The 16,942-nt window shown below is 33.0% G+C and overlaps 1 protein-coding gene across 3 annotated transcripts in view; it reads right to left on the reverse strand.

Moving 5' to 3' along the window:
* The window catches only part of GRB14 (growth factor receptor bound protein 14), a 112,321-nt gene that overhangs the window by 57,322 nt on the left and 38,057 nt on the right, over positions 1-16,942 (reverse strand). The window contains exon 1 of one of the 3 annotated variants that reach the window (XM_039855293.1): positions 3,051-3,351. The exons of the other annotated variants lie outside the window; for them this stretch is intronic. Coding sequence (XP_039711227.1) covers positions 3,051-3,113 — 63 coding nt within the window. The 5' untranslated portion in view covers positions 3,114-3,351. Of the gene's footprint in view, positions 1-3,050; positions 3,352-16,942 lie in introns of those variants that run through there. 3 annotated transcript variants of the gene reach the window in all.

The raw sequence follows: 16,942 nt of genomic DNA on the forward strand, positions 1-16,942 counted from the left end.
GACTTGGTAGAGGTACAAAGAAAGATGAACGGATTTGCCTAAGGTAATTCTAGACTAGAAGTTGAATGGCAATTATACACATCATAAGGAAATTTCATTAACATATTAATTTCAGGAGGTAACAGGTATCCAGGAGAAACACACTGGAAGTCACAAGACCTAGATTCTATTTCTAGCTTTGCCATTGACCTTCTGGGTGACCTTGCGTAAGTTACTCAACCCGCAAGAGACTCAGTTTTCTCATCTGGAAACACACACACACACACACACACACACACACACGAAAAAAAAGGCATAACCTAATAGTTATCTTAAAAAAATGCTGTAAGGTAAAGGATTCACTCAGAACCTTTTGTGAAGCTGTGAAAATTTCTGAGGGATATGATAAAACCTTCTTTACTAGAACCTTAATTCACTAAAATCAAGGAAATCAGTTCTAAATAAAATTAGAGGAAGCCAAAAATTTCTTTCTGATTTGCTCAATAGGGAAGTCTACCAAAATATTCTGTTTCTCATAGATCAAAGTGTTATTTGATCTACTACAAAAAAGATCCATACCTTGTTAAGGGCCCTAGTTCAAATTCAAGTTCCTAACCACTGTCAGGAGACTCTTATGGACATTTAGATCAGATACACTAGCTAATTAGAAATTTACTCCCTAATGCTACTAAGCATTGTCAGAAATGCCCTTAGCATTTCAAATGATTAGGATTCCAGTTGGCAAATTATTTTGTAAGAGCTACTCATTCAGGAGATGCAAACATTATGCCAAACCTGTGGGAAAAGTACCTGCTTTCTTGGGAAAATGAGAAGCTGCTCCAAAATACTCTGAGAAATGTTTGTAACTAATGTGAAAGACCATCATATTATGGTACATATAGAAAATGATGTTAATTACAAATGTGGAATAACTTCCTATTTTGGAAAAAAAAAAAAATGTCATGGTCTAACCAGAGTAGATGCATCCTTTTTAGTCATAAAAATAGCCAATTCCTAAAATAAGAGATACTAAAATTTCATAACAATCTTATAGCAATAGGTCCTTTGGAGTTAAGATGTCAGGTCAAAGAAATAGCCAAAGTAATTTCTGCAAGTCATAATGTGCTAAATTATATGAACATTTAATACATGTACTCAATGTTAAGGAATAACACAGATTTGGGCTTAGGGAATTTGGACTTATGTAATTATTATAATAGAAACCTGGCAAGAGTTTATTATAAAAAGACTAAGAGCAATCACAATGATGTGTCCAGTGGCAGCTCAGAATTAACATAAATTGTAATCACAGCTTTTCAGGGTAATCTTAGTTTGCCACTTACTAGTCGGTGCTGAAAGCTATTTTCTAGCCAAGTTTTACTCACACTGACTTCCCCTGGACTAACTGCTCAAAGTCCTTGAAAATGATCACATCTTTTTCTAATGTTTTATACTAAGAAAATAAGAGATGGTTTAAATACATCACTATAACCATGAAAATACAAACTATGTTATTTTATTCACAGAATTACAGATGCAAATAAGACTGAAGAGAACATTTAATGAAAATTTCTCAGCTGTTATCTTACAGGTGAGAAAATAATGACTCAGAGTTTAAGTGACTTGCCCAAACCAAGGTCACACAGCTAGTAAATGTAGAGTCCAAGTGGTATGCTTTCCACCACAGCAACATGTTGTTTAAAACAACGACATAATGAATGTTTCTTGGTCCATCTAAACTGTAATATTAACTTGATGAAGAACTCAAACATAAGAAGATACATTTGATATAAGTTAAAATACTTTTCATATTCCTAAAGAGTCAGGAAACCTATATGGTCATTCTTAATGCACTGCCAAGTCTAAATCAAAATAAAGATTCAAGCTCAGAGCAAAAGATTTTTCATTAAATTTGCTTAAAATGAGAGATAGGCATCAAGAAAGATAAAGAACAAATGTTGGCAAAATTACCATATACTATTTCATGCCAAGTAAAATGTCCCTGGTGAATAAATGGTGGATCTGATAAAAAAAAAAAAAGTTGAAAACCTAAAAGTTAAAAACAATAAAGAACAGACACTTCTTTTTTAAAAAACCACCTTAATTGTTAGAGTTGTCATTTTTGAATAAATTAAACCATGACCTCTGACTTAATGGAATACACTAATAGTTAACTAACAGTTAACTATTAAAAGCTGGGTATGAAAAAAAAAAATTACAAGTTTCTAGTGTCACCAAAACCGTTCAGAAAGAATACTGCCAAAAATATGTTTGGGTCCTTTCTTTTTCTGTGCAACGGATTTGATTCTTGAAAGAGTTCAATGTTAGGTTCTTATTTAGTGTATTTACAGGAAGTTTAGAATATTCAGTTTTACAGAAATGCTACATTACATGGTGTGTTTATTACCTTATAAAATACACTGCTACAAGGAAGACATGAAAATAATCTTTACAAAAAAATAATAGATAAAATATTTTCATACATAGGATTAGTTGCATTAATAACAGGAAACCCTTTTCACAGAGAAATTTAATGGAAAATTTTTCTTAAGTAAATAGGAAGAAACTCAATAGAAACGGGTAAAAACCAGACAATAATAAACTGGTGCCATATGTTTAAACAGTAAAACAATTACATACTCCAATAATGAAGATGGACGTATTATATATTATAGTGAAACAAAGAAATCGTTCCTCAGTAAACAAATAGAAAACGTAATAGTTAGCAGATTTCCTACTGAACTAAAAGCAAAGAGGCCTGAAGTTACAGTAGAAGAAGAAAAAAAAAGAAAAGCTTCAATACAGTCTCTAAATCACAATGTCCTGAGATCGAGACCAAACTGCTTTTACATGGAGCTTTTTTACTCTGTACAGAGATGTTCTAGTGCAGCATGTTTTTTCCCCTAGTCTAATTCCAATAATATACCCTCTAATTACCTGGAGCCTCAATGAATTACAGCCTCTCCCAGGATATGTAACTAAAATTTCCAACATATTAATAAACACACAATAATGGGGGGTTGGGGGGAGGCGAGAAAAAGAAAAGAAAAAAGGCAAAAGCAGCCACATACCCTCTTCTGTAGCACTATGGGCGTTATTGTAGGCAGAGTGACTCTTCTCGCACTTAAACTCATGCCTGCTCTTAGAACGATCCCCTCTCACAGACCATGGATGAAATGAAAGAAATCTCTTACAGTTACTCCTTAGGAATCTCAGGGCTCAGTGCAAAGAAACGACTAGGAAAGCAATAAATGTCACCCTGCTTATGTGATTCCAATCTACCCAAAGCCAATTAAGGATGGCTGTGGGACAGTACAAGGCAGCAACCAATCAAAGCCCAGAAAACTCTGCCTTTGTCCTTGGAAACACATTCTGATACTTTTGTTTATGATATTTAAAGAACCAGATTAACAGGCATCTAGTTCACTTAACTTTTTTTTCCAAAACAGTGCAATTCAATGCCATTTTTGTTGACGAGGCAGTTTTGTCTTTATTTTACTAAAACATTTCAACATATGGCAGAGAAGAAACTCTTTATATTGGTTTATTTAAAGTATATAAATAGGCAGATGAACTAAATTTACTTATGCTACTCACGAAATTAATAAATGAGTCGATTGGAATGTATTATATGAGGCACAAAAAAATCCTAAAGTTAGAGCTGGTCCAAAAGTGTTAATTTACATGTTATAATAAAAGGTTTCTAATATACATATACGCATTTCATCTCTTAAATAGCTAAAAGTTTTGTATTATAGACCTTTCAGCTATCCTTGAAGTTACACACTTAAATATTCTGGTTAAATATTACCTGAACAATCAACCTAAATAATAGTATTAAATATAAAAGAGGCATTAAACTATAATATATGAATCTCAAATGCTTATGTTTTTAAAAAGCACAGATCCGTGTGATTTAGCACATTTCATTCAATTAAAAGTATTTAAACAAAAATCACCACTCAAAGCAATCTCAAAATTTTCATGACCACTGAGCTTTTTTTCTTACAATAACTAAAAATTGTATTCTATGATTTAGGGAGTTAGAGGAGGGTCACAACTAAACATTGCTTGCTAACAAGAAAACTTTCAAAAAAAGTCTAAATAAAGAGTAAAAGAGACTAAAAAATGATTAAAAGGTATTGCAACAGTAAAGCTAATCTGAGTTTTGATAATTAGAATAGCTCTCCAGAACTGACATTTTAATTAGCACCTACTCAGTGCTCTTCAACCATGACACACAGAGGGATCCACCACCTTCAGCATGAGGGGAACGCCGTGTAATTTCTAGATTAGGCACGGCTGTTGTAGTCACAAGACAAAATGGAAGATCCTCAGCAACTCAGACAAAAACTTTCCACTTCATCATCTGGATTGCTATTAGGCAGAGTTCACTTTACTGCTTTACTTTTGGGTGTGTTTTATATGCATGGTGATATCATATTCCTCAAAAGAAAAATAGGAACACTCTCATGCTCTATACAAACTCTAGGGTTCCTTACTTGGAATTTCAAAACCTGCAATCCTTCACAATGGTAGCCTTTGGGGAAGAAAAGTCACTTAATATAAAAAGTCACTTGACAGATCCTTAGCCAGTTAGATCCTTAGCCAGTTAGATTTATCCTAGTCTTTTAAAACTATAACTACCAACAAAAATCTACTAATACTGGGAGGGAAGTTAGCATTTGTGAAGTAAAAGATTCTGATTTAACTTTGAGTCACTTTTTGCCAGGCCAAGAATAACAAAGCCCACAGTAACTACATAATTTCAATTATTATCTATAATATTTGACTTTTTCTTTCTTCTTTTCTCAATTTAGTTTTTGAATATTACAAAGCAGTATTATCTCTGGTCTCTGGTTCCACCATAATCAAAGCAATTCTTCTCACTAAATAATGAAGCTAAGTACCTACAATGTGCCAGGCACTGTGTTAGGTGGTAAGAAGATGCTGACGAATAAGGTATGGTCACTGTCTCATAGTGAAATAGAGATTTTTTTTTTTAAGTTAAACAAATCACACTCAGGAGTGGGCTAAGTGAGTCTAATTGTGATTAAATGCTAAGTACCAGGGGTGTACCAAGATAGAAGAGACAACGTATCAGAGGTGAGATCATAGATCAAGGCAGGCATCAAGGAGGAAATGGCATTTGTTTTGAAACGTGATAAGGGGAAAAGCATATGCAGAACTCGATAACTGATATGGATACAGAGTGAGGTTCTCAATGCTGACTCAAGGTTTGAGTCTAGGTGAGTGGAAATCAAAGATGCTGTTTTACATCATACTAATGAGCTTTTCAAACACTAAAATAAATCCTTCGAATCAAAACAATGCCCATATTTATGTCTGTGTTTATTACACAACATGCCTGCCCTATAAAGTCTTAAAAAACACGACAGACAACTTACTGCTAATTCAATACATCATGTCTTTGGTCCAAAATTGTTGGCCATAACTTTTATCCCCATTTTGCAGCAGCTGAGGAAATTAACTCTTATCCTTTGTTTGGTTCAAATAAATTTTTATAAAAATTCAAAAACAAACAGAAAAAAGAAATGGTCTTAGATAGAATTACTTATTGCAAAAGAACATTCCCAAGTTTACAAAGTATGTAAGCCAATAAGCCAAGGTGAAAACCTCATCTGGCCATCTCTAAGACATTCCACTATTCCACTCTACAATATTCTCTCCCATACTGTACTATATAATTTGATACAAAATTAGCATAATATGCCATTTTCAACAGCCCTTGTTTCTGATATACTTAAGTACTTGTTTTACTAATTCACTTAATAAATATGTACTGAGGACCTTACTATGTGTAAAATACTATATTATTTGCTATGGGAAATTCAGAGTTGATCAACTCCTGATTCCTGTTTACCAAGGCGCTGACATATGGCAACATGAAAGCAATTAGTCAAAGTAGTGTACAAGGTGGGATCCAGGCAGAAGAATAATGCTAACCAACCTTGGCACAGTCGATCTCTAGGTTCCAAGCCTGCCTTGTAAACCTATTTTCCCGCTCAAGATCAGCAAAAGGTTCTTGAAGCTCCCCAAAGCACATTCCGTATTCCTCACCTTTTTATTTATAATGTTCTCTCACTAAATCCCAAGACAAGCCACACTCTCGCTCTGTCCCTTCACTTCCCCCTGTGTACTGTGCTATTGTGCTACTCATCTGGGGTAGCTCATTGCCTATCCGGGTCCATTATCTCCTCAGATCAAAATTTACCCTTCCAAGAAGTCATTCCCCATCTAAATTACGTCATTCCTTGTTTTGTGCTTTTTTAGGACTTAAACTTTTCCATTTCTCATGCCTTGCTCTGTACTTACTAATGCATCACTTTGATAACTAATAAACCCTTTCTTAGGCCCCAGTTTTTTGCCTAACAAAAATATAATATATAATAGCTAGCAGAGTGTTCTTTATACACAGTCATGTTCACTCACAATCAATGTGGAAAAAGTAGTCACTCTTGTCACATGGCGGACAAGCCTCTTTTCTCATCTTAACAAATGCTAGCCTTACGATTTATTCTGAACAAAAGTACATGGTCTTCTTCACGGGAACATTTGAATATTCTTTTGCTATCTGACATAGTTCTGTTAGTGGTCAATAGTGTGAACACTAAATTTAACTGCTGTCCTAAAGAACACCAGTTTCAAAAAAATCTTAAAATATTTTGCTATAGCAATTAACAGTCTAAATCTTTAGACATAAACTCTGTACCTCTAGTTCTATCTGCTTATCTTACTCTACTAAGACCTTTCACTACCCTAGGCATATGACACGGCGTCAGTCTTCTTACTTGATGAGCTTGATCTGATCTACCTCTATCCTATTTTTACCCCTCCACTGTGACAGCCTTTTCCTTCTAACAGGAATTTCTAGAATTTCTCATTGATTTAAACTATAACTGGAAATTTCTTCTTTCAAAGAAATTCCTGAATTGACTTATAAGCCATAGTAATGAAACATTAGCAATCCATAGTTCATTTAAATATTAAAAAGTGCCTGTTATTCTACACCTGACACAGTTTTCTATGGCAGATGGACAGTTAAAAAATAATTACAGCAATGTGTTAAGTTTTGTAACCAACAAAGGATTTGGGAATGAATGTAATTCCAGGTTAAGAAAACGTATACAAAGATGAGTATGGAAAAACAGGAGGGAAGGACCAGTCAAAAATATTCATTCTATGTCATGCTGAGGCATCTGACTCTTGTCCTTGAGGGTAGCAATACTTGATAAAATGTGAATTTGACCTGTTTTGAAAACAAACTGTGTTATTTCTCAGAATGGTAACTGGAAGCAAGGAAAACAGAATAATCTATATGAGCCTGAGAGAGAAACTCAGATTTCCAGGTTAGAAGAAAGTCAAGGTTCTAGAGATGACAAAGAGGTAGAAACAATAAGATCAAAATTCACACAAAAGTCATTAATTTTTTCCTGTATATGAGAGTATAACATAAGTTATAATTAACAAAAGTATAGGCTATAAAAAGGTAAACAGCTCGTCTAAACTCTTCAGATCTCATATACTTTAAGGTTTTCTTAAGAAAAATAGTCATTAAAATTTTAGAGATTAGATCAAGAGAACAGACAGAAAACAAATGCCTAACCTTTCTTCATATCCCCAAAACCTTAAAATGACATGAAGAAGAAGAAAGAGAAGGAAAAGAAAAAATATTTTCTTGCTAAGAAATAAGTACCTTTTTTTTTTATTACCATATGGGAATATAAGAAAGATACCTTCTGTAGACCATTAATTAAAAGAATTTCTGGAATCTAGAAAGTCATTGGGATTAAATTGATAAGAATGCAACATAGACCTTCCAAAAGACCAAAAAAAACAACCAAAACAAAAAATATTTCTAAATAAGTAATTCCACATTAATAACAGACAACCAAGGACTGTTAAACATTTGAAGAAAACAAACATGGAAAACGATGTAAATATGAACTTCTTCCAAAAATGTAAGAGATAATTCAGGGGGGAAAAAAATTAGAGTTTTTTAAAAGTCTATCTAACAAGATGCCTCAGATGGTGTCAAGAATCAAGGAGCTATAGCACTGATAAAACAGAATGCTCTGCTGAGCAAAAGTAGTAAAGAACCACACCATTCTTGTATGTTATAAAGAGTATGGAAATATGACAATATAAGATCTTATTATTATAATGAACAAAGTCAAAACTAATAAGTAGTATAGGAGATAATGTTGAGAGACTGTCTCATATAATGTAAAGGAAAAAGTCAAAGAAATGAAAAGAGAAAAAGAAACACAGACGAACAATCCAGAAAGATCAACATATATAGAATTACAGAAAGAATAAAAAATAAAAGTGGAAGAAGAAAGAAGAGGTAAAAGTTCCCTGAGATGATGAAAGCTACAAGCCTTTTAAAGCAAATGGGCTCACAGATGATTAAGTAATTTGAATAAAAAAATAGTAAGAAATGTTAACATTTTTCAAAGAAAAAATGTGAAATTTTTTTGAAGAGAAAAAATAAAATTCTCAACACTTTCTTAGAGAAGAATTAATGTTTACATGCAAGGTATGAGAATCAGTCTGTTATCAGAGTATTATCTAATTTCTCATCAATATCCCTCATAAAAGTTGTCACAAAAAATAACAGAAACCAGAGAAGGTCAGAAATCTGTTTTGCAGGGAATGCCATACCTCTATAGAAGTGGGAAGTCATTATATTAAGAAAAATTTCACACCTTCCTATTTCCATCCGCTTAGAAGAATTAGAGATATATAGATATCTATATAGAGATATATAATGTATATCTATATCTATCTATATCTAGCTAGCTTCAAACACACAAAAAGAGGAAAATTCTTTTTAACTTAGTATGTGGACCATGGCTGTTTTCTTAACAAACCTCCCATAAATATGTTCCAAGAAAAACCCGCCTCTTTTAAAGATAAATAATAAAGAATAGTAAAACCATTATTGAATCTGTGCACACATACTATGAATGAAAAGAGAAAAGGTACAACTAAATTGAATGGCAGATCAGGACTACCTGCAAGATAAGTACTACCAAAGATCTGATAAAATTTAAGATCATACATTAAACCAAGAATAAAAATTAATGAAGCAAAATCATATCTGTTTACACACAAAGGAGAAAATTAAAAGCATAAAGAAGAAACATCACAATAAGAAGAGATGAAATATCAGCTGGTAGAGCTCAAGAGATTTAATTATTATGTACTGAAATGTATAGTGAAATCAGAGTTAAGGTAAACAGATAACAGATACAAGAAGTAAAACTTTAAGTATTAGACACAGAGATCTAAAGACAAGGAGGTCTATATTCACGTAACTGGAATAACCACAGAAGAAAACCAAATAATACAAAAGTATAAACATATAAAGATAAAATAAAAACCTTTTTAAATACTATTTTATTTGAAAGAGCACCGGTTCCCCATAGAAGCTCATTTTTAACAGTCAAGAGTAAGACACCTAGTAAAGTTACTGAACTTCAAATATAAAAAATCCTTTGGACATCAAGGCCAAAAAGCTCTAGTAGCTTATAAGTGGAGGGATTTCTCTACAACAGCACTCTACTACAGGTTTCAATAGACCCTGTTACAGTATTTCTCTACAACAGCATTCTACTACACGTTTCAATAGACCCTACTAACTTCTAGCTACTCTACTGGATGGACTAATGCCCATGAAATCCTTGGGGAAAGAAAATACATATGAGATTCTTAAATCTAGCCAAACTCATTAATTATAAAGGCAACAGTCAATGTTCAAAAGTTTTGAACATATGCAAACACACAAAATCTTGTTCTCATGGGATCTTCTTCAGGAATTTATTAAAAGATTAAACTGTAGTCATCCAAGAGATGGTTGGAAAAATCAGAGTAAAAAACTAGAATAAACACCAAAATTAATTATGAAACTAAATCCCTATGTGAATATGTTGTTATAATAAATTATAAGTAATATAAGCCTTAACAATGCAGAAATTATAAAACAAACAAAAAGAAAAGAGGAAAGAGGAAAGAGGAAGAACACAGAATGTTATGAGATCAAAAGATATTTAAAACTACAAATCATAGGAGAATGTAAGTAAATTATTCTATAATGCTAAAATTAGCTGGTAGCAGACTGGAAAAAAAAATATTATTCCTCCTGAGGGGATTAATAGATAATGTTTAAAGTAACAATAGGATTAAGGGTTTTCATACACTTATAGTCACAATGACAACAGAAATATAAACCTTTCAAAGTAAAAGAACACAAAGCTAAGAAAGCAGAACACATTCTGATTTTTTTCAAAAGCCATAAATTTAAAAAACACACTGTAAAATAATATGAAGTATTAATACTAAACTTTTATGTTATCTAAATAAATGTCAGAGAGCTAAACTCACCTATTGAAAAGAAAAAAAAAACCTTCCATTTCAATCATAAAACAAATTCCACTGTATTCTGTGGATAAGAGACCCTTATAACCAAATGATTCAAAACTTAGAAGAACAAAGGAATACGGTGGGGTGAGAAAGGAAAGAAAGAAGAAAAAGCAATGCACAGAGAATGAAAAGAGGAAGGGAAGGAAAACAGAAGAAAATATCTTGCAAGACTGAACTCAGGACAGAAAAGTTTTAAACAAGCAATAAAGAAAACTTTGCAATGCTAAATGGTATGATTCACAATAACAAATATATTGATTATGAATATCTAGGTAACTTATAGTACACATTTGTAAAACATACCTTATAGGAGCAAAGGGGAGAATCCGATAGAATCTTATTATTACTAAGTTTCAAATCATGAAGCATAGTGGATTAAAAAGTAAATATAAATATTAAATATTAAAAATATAAATAGGCTGGTATCATTAATAAAATTAATTTAACTGTTACTTATTGAACTCTAAGGTTATGTCAGGGAATATAATTTCTCTTTAAGAGAGTGGTTTTAAAAAAAAACATCAAATTTTAGGTCACAGATAAAAATCTCATTATACTGTAATTCATAGACTTAAGCACATATTTACTAACAAGAATGAATATAAATTCATTAACATCCAAAAATTTGAAAATATCATTAAATAGATAAAGAGCTAGTGAAATAAATTGGGGGGGGCAGGGGGAAGAAAAAAAATCCCAATATACAAAATAAGAAATAATAACCAAGAAACGAAGAAGCAATTAAAAAATATTAAAAAACTATTTGCCCCAATTTTATGCAAATAAAATCTGGATGAAATGAATAATTATCTAGGACAATATAATTTACACAAATTGAATGCAGAAAACAGAAAATTCAGAGACATCAATTATCACAGAATAAAGTTATCAAAGAGCTACTCCCCCCAAAAGTGGTCCAGTCCCAGGTAATTTGTTTACAGAGAAATTTTACAAAACTTTTAAGGAACGAATAATGTCTAAGCTATCCAAACTGTTTCGGAGTAAAGAAAATGTGCAATTATAGCAAGAAAGTTAGACGAATGAGATCAGTGAGGAGGGTTTTCCATAGCTGATATACCCAATATACTAGAAAACTGTGGTCATTCAATTTTTAAAAAGGTACTGACAAATCCACGTGTATATACAACAGTTGAAATCAATAGAGAAAAGATGAGACACTCAAAAACGGCTAACTATACCCGTAGGAGTAAATAAAAGATGTAAATTCTTTACCATTAAAAAGAAAACCACAGACCCAAAATGATGTCATTTGTGCTAAAGCCCATAATACCAAACCCAGACTTAATACCTGGCTTAACTGCAGTTCCGACCTTCACCAGGAAAGTAATATTAATTAACCAATCTGGAATTTTCTGGTTAACACCAATGAGGTAATCCATCTCCATGCCGCCCCTTGCCCCCTCCAATAGAAAGAAGAGATAATCTACAGGATAAACCCTTGCTCTTCCCTTCCCCCACCAAAAGATAATGACCTACTCTAAAAATAATCCTTTCTTTTTTTTTTGCTAATAACTCTCTGGCAAGCTTTTTTTATAAAAATCTTCCAATTTATACAACTCACCGAAGCACCCTTCTAGATGCTAGATGGGATACTGTCCAATTCATGATTGCTTAATAAAGCCAATTAGAGCTTCAAATTTACTTGATGGAATTTTGTTTTTGGCATTACCTAACATGACACACGAAAATGGACTCCGAAATTAGAAAATGAAAGAGAAGTTGCTAAAAATTAACTAATTTATACACATGTTGGAAGAAATAACCAAAGAATGGTCAAATAATTTTCTGGAGGTAAAAGCCTTCTTCAGTAAGACCTACAAGGCATTAAAAAAAAATTAAACAAATTTAACTCATAAATATTTTTAATGTTTATAGTAAAAGACTCCATACATAAAATTCAAATACAAGGCAGATTGAGAGAAAATATGTGCAACATGTTTAAGAAAGGATGAATATCCAGAATACATAGAGTTCCTAAAAAATAACAGAAAAAAGTAAATACATTACAAAAGAAAAATGAACAAAGGACAGATTCAACACACAATTCACACATACATTAACATATTATACCACTGGATATACAAATGGGAAAAGATATTCAATCCCACTATTAATAAGAGAAATGTACATTAAAGTTAGGCATTTTCATTTCTGGACAAAAATTTAAAAGACCGATAATGTCAAATGCTGGCACAAGTCTTAGGAAGACAGCGGTACTCTCAGATACCGATGGAAGTAAAATGAATGGGAACAGACTTCAGAAGGACATTTGGCAGCATCTATAAAATTTTTGATAAGCTACACCCTTCAACATAACTACTCTTTTCCTGGTTCTGTATAATACAGACTAACTAACATAAATATTTAGAAAGGCATCTGGAGAAATGTTCACTGCATCACTGTTTACAAGAGAAAAAAATTGAAAACAATCGATATATTGAAAGTAGTTACAGATTAAGAAAATGTATTGCATTCAGACTACAGAACGTTAGGTAGCAATTGATAGAACTAAGATATGAATTAATAAAAAAAGATTGCTAAACATACTGTTGAATTTTTTTAAATTATAGAACAGTAATTTTATGTGAGTCCAGTTGTATAAAAACAAAGTACCTATACTTTTTATATATAGATTAGTATAGCTAAACCCATAGAAAAGACCTAGAAGAATCTATAACAAATTTTGAATAATCTCAATTTCTAGGGAAGAAAGCAAAATTGAGAAAAGAGATGATCATGAAGTGGTTATTTTAATGTATTTACTTATATAATTTTTATAATTCACTCATATTCATATAAAAATTACAATGTAAAAACTATAAGACTAGTCAATTTAAAGGTCAAGTGGTTAATAAAAATAGAGTGCCATGAGCTCTGACTGCTCAAATATTGACCATGGCTCCTTAAGAATACTTACTGTGTTCTTTACTTCTGAGCAGTTATCTCTGGTATTGGCATGTAATGCACTCTGTGATACCTTATCTAATTCTTTAAAATATATTGTATGTAGGAAGTCCATATTACTTAAACAATAAGCAAATATTTGAATTGTTTATGAAGTCGTCTCATGTAACTTAGTATCCAGGAATCTTTTCTAAATGCCTCTGGTCAAATGGTCATTTAGCACATCCTCAAAACCTCCATCTACAGAAAAGAAATCAATACCATGTGTTGATATCTTTGAATCCCTGAGCCCACTAGGCTCCCAGCAGGCTCTTGTTAACTATTAGCTAAATGCAGGCATGCTCTAGTTGAATCTCCCCTCAAGCAAATGAAACATACTCCATTTTAAAGCGGAAATAGGAAACATCAGCCACAAAATGTGTATTTCCACTGCCTGATGAACAAACCACCTGTAGTTAACATGTGTTCTACCTTTCTTCTTTCCAAGTAAATCAGAAACTATTCTCTTCTTTCTTCTAGAGTCTATCCCTCCAACTACACTTTGCCCCCTGTGGCAAGCTGAATAATGGTTCCCACAAAAATGTCCATGTCTTAATCTCCAGAAACTATAACTATAAATATGTTATCATACATGGTAAAAGGGACTTACAGATATGATTAAACTAAGGATTTTGGTAAGGGAAGATTATCTTGAATTATTGAGGTAGTCCCAATCTATTCACAAGAGTCCTATAAGAGGAAGGCAGGATGGTCAGAGTCAGAGAAGTCAATTCATCAACAGAAGCGGCGGGGGGGGGGGCGGGGGCAGGGTAAAAGAGAAGTTGGGTCAGTTCTAAGAGCCAAAGAATGCTAGCAGCCTCTAGACGCAAGAAAATGCAAGGAAATGGAAACTCAGGCCCTGCTGAAACCTTGATTTTAGCCTAGTAAACTGATTTCAGATTACTAAAACTGTAAGATCAAAAATGTGTATTGTTTTAAGTGACTAAATTCGTTGTTACGGAAATAGGAAACTCATGCATCCCTCTTTCCTTCCCAGCTTCTTAGCCTTACTTTATAATCTCTTCTCCTGCATATTTGACCTTTTCTCAACCAGATTCCTCTCACTGGCTTTTAAATATACCCAAACCCCTGGATTTAAAAACAAAAGATACTAAAATGTGCCCCCCTACCCAGCTAAAACATCTATTTTTTCTCTTTACCAACAAACTTCTCCAAATATAATTTAAGATCTCTACTCTAAAGGTCTAGTCCAACTTTTTCACTAATAATCTCCTTGAAGCTAAGTAAAATGGACTTTTCTTCATCATTCATTCTATTTGCTCTTCAGCATTATGTTGACATTCTTGGCTAGCCTTTCTTTGTTGACTCTCCTTTAGTCAGTTATTCAGACCAAAGACTTCAATTACCACCTTATAAGCAGATGCTCACACACTTAAATCTCCTTCTCAGATATCTCTGTGAAGCAACAGACTTATATATTTAATTGGCTAATTCATATTCTCATTTAGATGACTCAAGTGCACCTCAAACTCAAAAAGTCCAAATTAAACTCATGATGTCAACACCTGCCACCCAAACCTGGTCCTCTTAGCTCAATAAATGGCACCACCATCTATCCAGTTGCATATACCACAAATTTGGGAGTAATTTTTTATACACCCCAATTGTTCACACCCCGTATCCATTATATTGCCAAGTCCTGCTAATTTTATTTCTTGAATATCTCTCAGATCAATCTATTTTCATCTCTTATAGATAACGCTAGGAATGAAGTGGAAGCTTCAGATCTCCATAACCACACACTTCCTCTTCTACACTGGAATAGCTAAGAGAAAAACATAGAACATTGTGTGCTGATTCTCCCTCCTTACAGTTGTACCATAATTATTTGTCCGAGTTCCTCTAGACAAGTCTTTTTATACCCCTTTTCCTGTTTATGACAGCCACTGCAAGCCCGACTCCCAGGTCATCCACCCTCTGGCCCAGAATCTCTGCTTAGGACCAATACATCACCTCCTCTGACCTCATCACCCACATTTCCCTAGCTACTGAAATCCTTTTACTATGCCTCTGGGTCTCAGTTAGTCATGAACAGAATCCCATAAAATTCAACCTCTTCTCTCAAATTCCCCTTCATTCTAACTGATTATCACTGAATTTTGATTATCACAGAGGATCACTGTTTTCCATATGGCCCTCATCTCATGGCTCTAATCTCTCCCACATTTCTCATGGCCCTGGACCTAGTGGTGGGCAGAGGTTCTTCTTGTTCCTCATTGTTATTTTTAGACAGATCTCCCTTCCTCTTAACTAAATTTGCTTAGCTTTAAACCTTTTATCATTAAACTATATCATCCACTACTTCCTTGTAGCAGTTATCTTTGGTCATCTAAACTACTCTCAAGAATGGACTGAGCTGATTCATCCAATCAGAGAATAAAATGAATATCCTCAGGAAGATGATTTCATCTAAAACTTCTTCAAGTTTTCATACACAATGTCCAACATTTGATTTAAACAAGTCAACTGGCATACGAATAAACAGGGTTGGGAAGGGGAGAGGAATGAGGATAGAATAGACCACAGAAAAAGATCTAGATATTAGAGTTATCAGATGTAAACTTCAAAATAATTGTAATTAGTTTGTTCAAGAAAACAGATAACAAAATGAAGAATTCAAAAAGATGTCAAATCTGTAAAAATGAATGAAATGGATATCCTAGAACTGAAAAGTACAAAAGCGAATTTAAAAACTCAAAATCTGGCCTTAACGGCAGATTGGATATAGCTGATGAGATTAGTGAACTGACGTATTGCTGTAAACTAATTCAGACTGATATAAGAAGGGAAAAAAGGGAGGAAGATAAAAGAGCATAAGGTACATATAAGGCAAGGAACAAAGACTATAAGGGCAAAGAGAAAGAATTAGGAAAAAAATATTTAAAGAACTTTCTTCTTATGGTAAAAACACTCCAAAACTGAGGACAGCCATCAAGTCAAAGAATTATGAAGCACTATACATATAAAATCAATCAATAAAATAATAATAATAAATAAAAATAACTAGACCCAACTAAAGACAAGGGGAAATCTGAGAAGTAGCCTGCGGGGGGCGGGGGGCGGAATATCTTTGAAAAACCAGATTTACAGCTGATTTCTTAACAGATATGGCAGAAGTCAGAAGACAATGGAAAGACATGTATGTTAACAGAAAATAATGACAACTTCAAATTTTACACCTAGTGAAAATACCCCTTAAAATATATTTCCAGACAAAGAAAACCAGAGATAATTTGTCATAAGTAGAACAGCATTAAAATAAATATTAAAGGAACGTCTTCAAATGATAGAAAATTTATTCCAGACTTTTTTTAAACTGGAGAATGCAAGAAAAGCAGTGAAAAGGTAAATATATCAGTAATACAAAATGATTTTTGAGTGAACATATTAATGTCTATTAAGTTTAAAATATATGTAAAATTATAGTACATGAAATTGCCACAGAGGATGGAGGCCAATAATAGATTTAACTGGTCTGAGTAACAGTGATAGTATGTATCACTTCAATGAGTAAAGGATGCATGTTACAAAG

Source organism: Pteropus medius, unplaced genomic scaffold (assembly GCF_902729225.1).
Source record: "Pteropus medius unplaced genomic scaffold, Ma_sr-lr_union100, whole genome shotgun sequence".
NCBI classification, from domain to species: Eukaryota; Metazoa; Chordata; class Mammalia; order Chiroptera; family Pteropodidae; genus Pteropus; species Pteropus medius.